General features: G+C 42.6%; 1 protein-coding gene across 1 annotated transcript; it reads right to left on the minus strand.

Moving 5' to 3' along the window:
• Positions 1-1,490: 1,490 nt before the first annotated feature.
• On the minus strand, positions 1,491-8,849 carry PSMA4 (proteasome 20S subunit alpha 4). The gene is made up of 9 exons (XM_059058189.2): positions 8,578-8,849; positions 6,903-6,929; positions 6,635-6,677; positions 6,198-6,360; positions 4,873-4,950; positions 4,461-4,549; positions 3,628-3,758; positions 3,017-3,140; positions 1,491-1,900 (listed from the first exon to the last, which is right to left on the minus strand). Exons 2-9 carry the CDS (start codon positions 6,903-6,905, stop codon positions 1,746-1,748), a joined length of 786 nt encoding a protein of 261 aa, XP_058914172.1. The 5' UTR covers positions 6,906-6,929; positions 8,578-8,849; the 3' UTR covers positions 1,491-1,745.
• Positions 8,850-12,175: the final 3,326 nt, after the last annotated feature.

Genomic DNA, 12,175 nt, shown 5'->3' on the forward strand with positions numbered 1-12,175 from the left:
AGCTTTTCAGATGATTCCAATATGCAGCAAAGCACTTCTCAAACTTCAGCATGAATTAGAAACACATGCAGAGTTTGGTGAAACAGATTGCTGGGCCCTATGCCAAGATATTTATTCAGGAGGCCTGGGGTGGGACACTAGAATTTGCATTTCTAGCAAACACCCAGGTGACGTTCCACAGACCACACCTTTAAGTAGCACTGCCCTACAGCACTTCCATCAGAGGATTCTATTCTAAGTGACAGCATCCTAAGCAAAGCTCGGCGGTGGAGCTCCCTTTGGCCAAACTGAACTAGTCTCACCTTTTGGTTCCTTTCCCTCTGTGGCCTTAGTTTCTCTTGCATAACCTTCCACATGGCTTGGGCTGCCGACTGGGAGGAGCTGGTCCTAATGCAAGACCCTCAGTATTCTTTCCTCACATCCACACATCAAGTCTGGCTTGGCTCAGCCCACACTTTCATTCTTAAACCCATCCCTGGAGACAGACATGGTAATCTGGCCAGACTGAGTGATATGCTCACCTTTGTGAAAGGAGTGGGATTATCTGATTGACAGACCTACCAGGACCACCTGGAGTAGAGGGGCAGAAAACCAGAGTGGAAAACCCGTAGCTTACAGGAATGATGAGCTCAAGGCGGTGGTCACCTCTCAGGGGTAGAGGGAAACAGAGAAGAATGAGACCTGAAAGGGACACACAGGGGGCTTCAAAAGTACTGATTAATTTGTTTCTGAAGCTGGGTAGTGGATACACAGGGCTTTCATTTTAATTCTACCTTTCGTGTTTTACTATGTTTGCACGTATGTATGTGCATACACACACACACACACACACAATTTTTAAGTCCAGTATGAACATCTATCAATATCAAAGGTTGGCGAACGACTCTTATTTCACTAGAGAGGCTTCTGATAGAGTAATATCAGATGAGGCCTAGGAGAAGGACAGCTCTCTGTTTTGCTCAAATTGGGCTACAGGTTCTCCAAGATGGTAGGGCAACAACAAATAGAAAACCTTCACTGCACAGTTCCCACCTTTCTCTTTTTATGATGTTTACATTTCTGTCCATTTTAACATCTTATTTAAAAGTAACTGGGACTTCCCTGGTGGCGCAGTGGTTAAGAATCTACCTGCCAATGCAAGGGACACAGGTTTGATCCCTGGTCCAGGAAGATCCCACATGCCGCGGAGCAACTAAGTCTGTGTGCCACAACTACTGAGCCCATGTGCCACAACTACTGAAGTCTGGGCCTAGAGCTCATGCTCTGCAACAAGAGAAGCCGCCGCAATGAGAAGCCCATGCACCACAATGAAGAGTAGCCCCGCTCGGTGCCAAAGAGAGAAAGCCCGTGTGCAGCAATGAAGATGCAACACAGCCAAAAAAAAAGTAACTGCAAGAGTAGCCACAGTATACATAAAGTGTGAAAAGACCACAGCCCTATTAATCCTGGTATCTTTAACAGTTACTGCTAGAGAATTTTTTCCTTCACCATTTCCATTCTTTCCAAGTTTTATTCAAAAAAAAAAAGAAGAGGGGGAGGGTGATTAAGATGTCCATAAAGAGTAATCATCATTACAATATTCACCTGGACAGCAATAATAAGGACGCAATTCAGTTGGTACCATCCTATTTTCCCACTAGACAAGTTAAAAAAAAAAGTCAAAGCTTTCTCAATGTGGAAGAATAGGACAGCTTTTACACTGAAACGGTGCCCCAAATGAGTTATAAAATCCCTGATTTTGTCTTCTATTTATCCTTTTCCTTCTGTTCTTTTTCTTTCTTCTCACGCTCAGCTTTCGCTTCTTCTTCCTCATGTTTTTTGATCAACTGTTCCACTTCCTTTTGTTTGAGAACTCTGATGACTGTCTTTCCATTCTCTCTTGTTAGTGTGGCAATTTCCACTAGAAGCAAACACACACACTTGTAATACAGGCAGCCATACTTAGCCAAAACACTTAATAAGCAACCACAGTTTAATCTCTTCATACCATTTGGGCCTTAGTACACCACTTTTCCAAGTTTTCTGCTTAATATAATTCATGGATACTTTCATGGAAACAAAATACCTTCAATATTGTAATGTTTTTATGAATATTTTTACTTTAATATCATCTTTATCTTCACCCATACTAACTTTCTGAGCTGCTGTTCTGTTACTTTTGTGGAAAAAGTACAACCAGCCAATTGCTCTAGCTGGCCTGACCAGAAAGAACCAGTTTCCTTGTTAGAACCTCTGAAGGCTCAGTCAAAATCTTTAACCAGTACTTACACTTATTTTTCATGAACTTTTCAAATCTCTTTTTCAAAACAAAGGCATGAAAAGCAGCTCCCATGACTATGAATGAGAAAAGCAGACTAATGCCAAAAGAAGGAGAAATTTTGAGAAGGGAAAATTGAGTAGTGCCTCCTTGAAATTAGGTAGAAGTAGACAAGAGGACAATCTGCAAGTAAATGGCATTTTTTAAAGCAACACTAGGAGCTAAGTTATCTTAAACTAAATCAATACGTTAATTTACCACAATTTTTGAAAAACATTATTTACAAATATTGTTTTATATGGTCATATAACTTTAGTTAAATAAAGCTAATTGCAAACATGGGCTTAACATAAGAGATCAGTAGATTCAGAAGAACAGAGGGTACAACTCATGCAAATGTTATACCTCTGATAAAGGACACCAAACGTATATAACCATATAATTACTTTCATATTCTTTATTATATGTACACATGAGCACAGATATCATTGTCAAGAAGTCAATAAGATAAAACAGCATGGATCAGATTTAACTATGAATATTGAGAACATTCAGGCTCAAGTCCTTAAGCTTGCTATGTAGTTTGGGATGGTGGCTCCAGAACTTGTCAGTGTTGACTTTGGTCAAGTCTTAGGAAATAGCTGTAAGGTCACCTAACTTATAAGGCTGCTGTTTCAGTGCACTATGATAACATGTTAAAGGCCTACTCAATCAATTCCCTCACTAAGCAAACAAATTAGAGGAGTGGACATAAATTACCTTTTTCAGCAGAGAGCTTACTAACATCCATGGTCTTATTTAGGACTTTGATAGCTAAAGCAAGAGCTGACTTCAAAGTCATTTCTCCTTCTTTGTAATCTTGTTTTAACATCGACACAGCTGCCTATAAAACATAAGGAAGAATCAACATAGAGAATTTCCTTTAAATTTTTGCAATTTTTAGGAACATGAATAATGCCTGAATTATTATTGGCATTATAACCAACATAAACAATTTTGATGGCAGGGAGGGTTGACATGGGACAGGGGTGCGAAGGAGGGATGTTGATGATCTATGAATGAATCCCAGGTATCCATGATAGAATTCAGGGGGTCTGTGAACTAGTATGTGGGAGACGGGGGAACTAGATCTTATTTTCACAACTTCTAACTGAAAATTAGCACTTCCTTTCATTATTACTGTAGGCAATAAACCCTAGTAGTATTAGTAGTACCTGTGACTTCATCACCAATAGAAATCAGAGATATTTTCATATCACATTAAGGCTGTTGCAGCTACCTTAAAATGTTGTTTACACTCATCAGTACTTTAAAACTATGGCAGTTACTAGACCCTTTGCTACATTCTATAGCAACACAAAAATACTCACAGCGCTATTATTTCCAATGCATGTAGCTTTCCATCCTCCATAATTTCCGCTAGGGTCACTCTGATAGAGCTGAAAGCCATAGTGCTTATCCCAGCCAATGTAAAGCAATGAAACACCAAAGGGACGTTTTCCTTTAACAGAGAAAAAAAAGAGCTAAACATACCAACAATTTAAATTTAGTATCACCATGGTTACTTGAGCTCAGTGGCTAACCCCTTTTCTGTGAAGTTAAGCATTCATAAACTGTTCCATGTTCTGGCCATCACAGATAAGCTCCATCAAAAATTCCACTTTTGTTTCTAGGATTTGGATGCAGCCAGGAGAGGGAATAAAGACAAAGAGGACCAGTGCTAAATTTCATCATTATGTAAAAAGCAATTTGTTTCCTGAGTTTTTCTTTTCTTTTTTTTTTTTTTTTTTTTTTTTGCAGTACGCGGGCCTCTTACTGTTGTGGCCTCTCCCATCGCAGAGCTTAGGCTCCGGACACGCAGGCTCAGCGGCCATGGCTCACAGGAGCAGCCGCTCCACGGCATGTGGGATCTTCCCGGACCAGGGCACAAACCCGCGTCCCCTGCATCGGCAGGCGGACTCTCAACCACTGCACCACCAGGGAAGCCCTGTTTCCTGATTTTAAAATGTTATTTTGGCCTTTCAATAGTCTATTAATAAAATGTTTGATAGTCTACATAGTGGAAGCCAGTTAGTTCATGAAGTGAGAATGTATGAAAAGTGTCTACTTGTTTCATTTTCAATTTAATTTTACCATCTCAAAAAGGTTATTACTCATAAAACGTTTTATCTTTCGGTAATAAAATTTCCAAAAGTTTCAGTACCTCCAAACTGTGTATAAGCTTGTTTGATATCACACAGTGCTGTGACCAACTGCTCACAAGGAATTGGCTCCTGATACTGCAATAAATACCTAGGATAAAGAAACTGGCATATGAATAGTTTTCTCTAAAACACTCTATATACACACTCTAAGCAAAATACCCTCTGAAAAGAAATCTCTGCCATGGGGTCAACATAATAGTCACTTATAAATAATCTGAAGGGGGAGAGTAGAGGGCATGGCAAAATCTTAATAATCATACAGTAACTAATATTTTACAAGTTTGGTTAAAGAAAAAACACTGTAATTTGCAATTAATAGGTTTTTAATGACTTTAATCTCTACAAAAATGAGTTCTTAGAAACATCGAAACTAATTTTACATATCATCAATTATAGTATTTATGACCATACCTTTGAGCAATGAGCCTCAGTTCATTAGTCAGAACATTAGCATCAGAAGTTATGCCTGCCACACTGCAGGCCATATCCCTTCAGGAAAAGAAAGACATTTATTTGTAAGCAGAGACGATGTTTACAGGGGTATTTACAAGGTTTAGAAAGTACTAAGCTCTATTAGAAATTCACTATGCTTCCTCTCAGCTGCTACACCCTTCAGACAAAACCCATGTGTTTTATCTTTGTAGTAAACTTTCAACTTGATGTCATTCAACACATAAGATAAACAAATGCACACTTAAGTTCTTCACAACAGATGTATTTACCATCACCACCCTGTGAACAGGGCAAGAGAATAAATACTAGGAAGCTACGGTAAATCCCAAGAAGATTCAATCACGAAGAAAAAGGTTTTACCAGACAGGAAGACAGACTACCCCACGCTATTGGGTAGTAAGTACTCTCACCTCCTAAGGCCTAACTTGATGGGGGTGAGGGTGAGGGGAACCGAAGGGCAGGATATTTTATGAGCCTGCCTAGGAAGCTCAGGGCTAGGCTTACAGGGAGGGTGCATTTCCTTTCTCCACCCCCCTGCCCTGGCTCTCCTACAGCCTCGACACCTTCTGGCACTGTGCCTAATCAAGCCTGCAAGCTGCTGAGGGGCCCAACAGTGACTCTGTGGAGGGATGACACTTTCTTGGGTGAGTGTATCAAAAAGGCCCTATAACCAGAATTCACCTGGCCCACCACTGAAGGGAAAGTCTCCAATGAGCAAATCTAGCTCTCTGCTAGCTGCAAAGCCCTGCACACCCAACTGTAACAGAAACTTCACTAAGTGTACAGGGCTTGTTTAAACTTTTCCCAGACCTTCAGGAGGCCTGTTCTTTGGTAAGATTCAGAATAATTCAAAATAATTCCTGAGTAACCATTATAAACAATACCTCGAGGACCCCCTATATGCCAAACACTGTGCTAGTTTATCTCATTCATTTTATTTTATTTCATTAAACTGCCACAACCACTCTAGTAGGCGCTGAAGCCCAGAGAAGTTAAACAACGGGTGTGAAGTCACAGCTTACATTGGTAGAGCACAGATTTAAGCCAAAGCGGTGTGACTACCAAGCATGTACTCTTACAACGCTGTTTCTCCACTAAGTACTTGACCCTGCACTTAAAAAGAATAACATATATGGTCCTGGGCCTCAAGGAAGTTTCAAGCAAATAAGTTAAAAGTAAAAAATTTCAGAAGTAAAAACAGAACAAACTGTTCAATTCTATCATGTCACATGGAACAGCCCTCCCAAAATATGATGAGATGTTTTCCCTAAGATTTCACTTACTCATTCAGTTTATAAATTTTTTCAGAAAAAAAGACTTCATCAAGAAGCTTGTGGATGTTACGTCTCTCTGCTGCAAGCAGAACACCATCATTTGCTAAAATTCCCAAACAGGTGCCTGCATGTCCTATAGCTTCCATGGCATATTCAACTTGGTACAAGCGACCTACAAGACACAAGCAGTGAGAAACCAAGACTCTCCCCCTTGCTCTTGCACCACTGGTTCAAGAGAAATCAGCAACAACACTGGAGGGCTTCAAACAAGAGTCCTGCTTTTACTCATACTCCTATGATGTACATAACCTGGTGATCATTACTTCAAACTACAGAGAGGGTGAACAACTTAGTATTTTAAAAAGTTTGTAGATCCACCCACCCCTAAAATTCAGTTAAAAATTTTTTTTTAAAATTTGAGACAGATCAAACAATTTATATTTTACCTTCTGGAGAAAATATAGTGGTCCTGGAGTCATATCTTCGAGACTGCAAAGGAAAAACATACAAGTGATTCCTGCCCACTTTTAGTAAGTCAACCCCTGTAAACCCACAAACCATTTTACAGAACACATCCTGGTATACAAAATTCAGAGAGTGGAAGGAAACTGGTAAAACATCATTCCATTTCAATTCTCTCATGCAAGTCTGTAAGCTGAGCACAAGCAATACAATTTATCAGGCAACAGCTTACTGGCATGTGTATTAACTCACCATGTTTTCTGAACTTTATGATAATTCCTGTAAAAAGAAAATAGGATAATTATTAAAACGAAACTTACAATTTAAAAAGCACTACTTGACTTGAAAAAAAAATTGTTTTCTTCACTCTTTTCATTCAGCCAACATTTCCGGTGCACCAGGCACTATGCTAAATGCTGGAATGCCAGCATGGGTAAGAGCAATCCTTTTCCTAAAGAGTGTACAGTCGGGCTTCCCTGGTGGCGCGGTGGTTGAGAGTCCGCTTGCCGATGCAGGGGACACGGGTTCGTGCCCGGGTCGGGGAAGATCCCACGTGCCGCGGAGCGGCTGGGCCCGTGAGCCGTGGCCGCTGAGCCTGCGCGTCCGGAGCCTGTGCTCCGCAACGGGAGAGGCCACGGCAGTGAGAGGCCGGCATACCACAAAAAAAAAAAAAAAAAGAGTGTACAGTCTGGTGGTCAGGTGAGGGAGGAAGACACAGAAGGACAATTATAAAGCAATGTGGAAACAGAGGCACTAAGGGTAGAGTGGGAAGAGGGTTGGAGAAAATCAAGAAAGTATTTTTTTGCGAAACACATACAGAAAATGAGCCCAAATTAGAGATGGGAGAGGCAGAAATAAGGCTGAGAACATTTAGGTCGAAGAGGAAGAACAGGGGAAGAAAGAAGGGAAAGGCATTCCAGGCAGAGGAGAAAGCTTGAGCAAAAGGCACTGAGGCAAGATAGGTTAATGGGCGAGAGAAAATGCTGAAGTTAAAAAAAATATGAAAAAACTAAAGAACTAAGCAAGTATCCAGACCATGTAGAGCTTTGAATGCCAAGCTAAGAGGCGGCTTAGGCTTTCTCCAGAGAATGATACGGGGTCCTGAACTATGAAGAGGAGCGGGATGGTAATCTTTGGCATCATTACTATTACTGCAAAAGACAACACTGGGGCTTAGCGTTATTTGGTGGAAAAGCCAAACTTCGGCCTCCAGAGACAATTTCCCCAAATTCTAGAATATCGGTAATTAAAAATGGAAAGATAAGCAGGGATCAGGTCCCGAAGGCCCGCGTGCCCAGGTAAAAACTATGAATTCTATCTCTTAAGCAATGGGGCTCCAAAGAATGATGCTGGGCCAAAGAGCCACAGGAGGTGACCGGCATTTTAGAAAGATCCCTCTGGCTGGTGAAGACTGGGGCAGGGTAACCAGTTATGAGGCTACTGCAACACGCAGGTGAAAGACAAGGCTAGCCCTGAGCAGAGAGCCAGGAGACAGGACAGAGAGGAGACCGCCGGGGCTTCTGATTCGCGAGATAACACAACTTTCTCATCTCCACGCCAGACGCAGGACAACCACCCGAGGCGAGTTCACTCGCACCTCCTTTCCCGCAGGTTCACTTTCACTACGGACTCTAACAGTGACGGAGGCAGCCCTACAAGTCTGCCCTGCTCACCGGCCCCGCGCCCACCCCGCCGCTCGAGCGTGCCCAGTCCCGTGGTGCCCGCTCAGTGCAGGGAAGCCCGACGGCGGCCGTCCGGAGCCAGTCCCGCGGCCGGTCCATCACCAAGGAGCCAGTGCAGAGTCATCGTGTCCACGGTTCGTCGGCGGCCGCTGCAGGCCGGGACCAGCTCTGCCGCGACGCTCAAGATCCCCGCCCGCGGAGAGAGCGGCCAAGCTTCCGCGAGTGCGCAGGGGGCAAAGGCTCACCGAGGGGAGACGCTGAAGAGCCTACACCGAGCTCTTTCTCCGCGACAGAAAACGCACCACCACTGCCTGAGTATCCGCTGCTAATATGGCCCCCGCGCGTGCGCAGAGCCACCGGAGGGGGGCGGGGCAGCCGAGGACGCGGAACTCCTTCTGGGGGCGGAGCGAGCGCCGGTTGTCCTCGTGGGAGCTGGGGAATTGAGGTTCGGAGGCACTGGCGGAGATCCTCAGCCCGATGAGGAGGCACTAGAACACGGGGAGCGGGGCAGGAAGACCCTGGCCAAGGAGGAAGTGGAATTATAGCTAATGTCCCTTTTCCACTGTTTGCGCTTTATTTTCACTTTCGCTTTCTATTCAGCACTAAGTCATAGGCCCAGGAGAGCACTGGTGTGGGACCGCCTGTTAATTGCTTGCCTTTCCTGCCCTGTTCTCAAAACGGACCCAAGCACGTCAGACGTTACCCTTCACTCTGCCTTTTCTCATCATCTCCCTTCTTGAATCTGTCTTCCACTTTTATCGCTGATACATGCATTTTGGGGCATATAAAGCATATTATGATGGGGTTTACACCTTTGGGAGAACTTTCACCTTAGTCTCTCCTCATGTCTCTCACCTTGTTAGAAAGGATTCCCCTGACCAACCCTGTTAAAGCAATACCCTACCATCACCGTACATACACGTTATCTTCTATACAGAAATTGTCATGTTTATTTATGTGTTCATTATCCATCTCTCCACTCTTTTTCAACTGGTTTCAGTCTATGTAAACTATCTACTATTAATGTTTTAAGTTTCTTCGAGCTAGACGCTTGACTAGGTCTGAATTAATGTGCAGTTATTTGCTCATAGTCTCCTCGAAGAAGAGGTCCACAGGGTAGGATCTTTGTCCTCTTCATGTTGGGCAAAAAATTATTATTGAGGGATCTGGGCTTTGAAAAGGAGGTAATCTGGGAATGAATTGTGGTTTGAGGTCTCTCCTTTCATTTCTGCTTCCCAGGCACATAGGGAGGTGAGCCAGGCAAAATGGCAAGGGCCACACCCAGACAGGTGGTGTTCTGAAAGCATCCTTAGGTGGCAGTGTAATTTATGTAATCTCTCTGAGGATCCCTGCCACCTTAGTTCATTCTGACAAATTAAGCATTAAGAGTTTTAAATGAGAGGTAGAATTTATTAGGTTAAAAGAAGAGGGATCAGTTGAGATAAAAGAGCAGGAGTAAAAATGAGTTAAACAAGTTTGGGTGACAGAGTAGCTCAGTCTGGCCAGAGTGAAGAGATGTCAATAAAGGGAGGAAAGGAGGAAAGGCATGTTAGGCCAAACTGTAGAATGCCTTCAATGCCAGCATTTTTTCTCTGTAGGTAGTGGGAAAAGAGGATTAAAGTGATGTTTTAGGATGATGAAGCCTCATGATCTCCCATCCCACATGTTCCTCCTACAGTGTGGCATGGATGCTTCCCATTGAGAGGTTTTGTGTCCCCTTCCCCTGAATCTGGGTGGGCCTGTGACTGCAACGGAAGTAACATCATATGACTTCCAAACGCAGGTCATAAAAAATAAATATCTGTCTTGTTCTCTTGGGAAGGTGTTTCTTGGAACCCTGGCACCATGCCATGAGCGAGCAGAGACCAAATGGAGAGATATTCCACCAACAAGCCTGGATGAGGTTCCAGCATGACTGGCCAGATTTGTGAGTGAGGATTCCTCTAGATTATTTTAGTTCCCCATCATTGAATCTCCCCCAGCATTGAGGTCTTCCCAGCTGAGGCCCCAGGCATTGTGGAGCGGAGATAAGCTGTCCCAGGGCCTGTCTGAATTCGTGACCTGAAGAATCCATAAGATATAAAAAATTGAGCTTTTAATCTACTAAGTTTTTGGTTAAATTGTCACACAGCAATATATTGTAATGAGAGTTTTTATCTGGCCCTAATATGAAGGCTGTAAGGTGCAGAGATTAAGGATAATAACACCAGAAAGTAAAGTTCTGTTGCCGTCTAGAGGGGTTATAAGCCCGGACAGAAAAAGATACTTGCAAGAGTAGAGTCTTTGCTGGAGGTATGGTATTGATTCCAAAATCTAGAACTGGTTTTCCTCCTCATTGGTGGAAAGAACCAAAGACCAGCACTTGTAGACATGCGTTCATTCTAACAGTTCATCAGACGGTTCTCTATTAAGGCTGTGTTAGGTGCCTGGCACCAAGCTAGGTTCTGAAGATAATGAAATAAATATTATTAAATTTATGCCACCAAAGAGTTTATAAACTACATTGACCTGATTGATTGGAGATAAGCTAGGGCAAACACCAAATAGTAAAATATCAATGCAAGGCAGCCTGTATTTAAATATCTAAAGAGTTGGTCAGCAATATTTGCATTAAGATAATTCAGTGGAAGAGAATCCATGTTAGCAGGAGGAGCAAGCAAGCAGGAAATCTGTAGGGTTTCATGGTATAAGAAAGTGAACACTGGTCTGGGAGTGAAATGCAAGTTTTAGTTCATTTTTCTAGTCCCCAGTTTCCTGAATGGTCAAGCCAGATAAAAATCACAACCCCTTAAATTTGAGAAGCATAAGTGCTTTCCTGTGAATGATCTCATTTGATCCTCCTAACACAGGTGTGTATGTGAGCCCATAGAGAGGAGAGGAGGGGAGGGGAGAAAGGAGGAGAGGAGGAAGCGGTATGGGTCCCTGGCTCTCTTGGAGCAAATTGCTTCAACTTTTTAAGCATCTATTTCCTCATCTGAAAATGGGGATTAATCACAACAGTACTATTTTCATTCCCACCAACAGTGCAGGAGGGATCCCTTTTCACCACACCCTTTCCAGCATTTATTGTTTCTAGCAGCGTGAGGTGATACCTCATTGTAGTTTTGATTTGCATTTCTCTAATAATTAGTGATGTTGAGCATCTTTTCATGTGCCTCTTGGCCATCTGTATGTCTTCCTTGGTGAAATGTCTATTTAGGCCTTCTGCCCATTTTTTAATTGGATTTTTTTTTTTTATATTGAGCTCTGTGAGCTGTTTGTATATTTTGGAGATTAATCCTTTGTCTGTTGTTTCATTCACAAATATTTTCTCCCATTCTGAGGGTTGTCTTTTTGGCTTGTTTATGGTTTCCTTTGCTGTGCAAAAGCTTTTACGTTTACTTAAGTCCCATATATACACTACTGAATGTAAAATAGTTAGCTAGTGGGAAGCAGCAGCATACCACAGGGAGATCAGCTCCGTGCTTTGCAATGACCTAGAAGGGTGGGATAGGGAGGGTGGGAGGGAGGCTCAAGAGGGAGGGGATATGGGGACATATGGTTCACTTTGGTGTACAACAGAAACTAACACAGTATTGTGAAGCAATTATACTCCAATAAAGATTATTAAAAAATCATAACAATACTTTTCTCATGGGTTTTTTTTGTGGAGATTAAATGAGATAATGCATGTAAAGTCCTGTGATATAATATGAAATATATGTTTGGTCTTTGTCCCCAGTTCTGGCACAAAGCTTCTAAAACTCTTGTCATTTCCTGAGCGGTAGGGGAGAGAGGAGCTTCTTTTTTATTCATAAGAAGCCCCCTTCAGCTACACATGAATTTATGCTAATGAAGTGAGTC

The sequence above is a fragment of the Kogia breviceps genome, chromosome 3 (genome assembly GCF_026419965.1).
Source record: "Kogia breviceps isolate mKogBre1 chromosome 3, mKogBre1 haplotype 1, whole genome shotgun sequence".
In the NCBI taxonomy this organism is placed as follows: Eukaryota; Metazoa; Chordata; class Mammalia; order Artiodactyla; family Physeteridae; genus Kogia; species Kogia breviceps.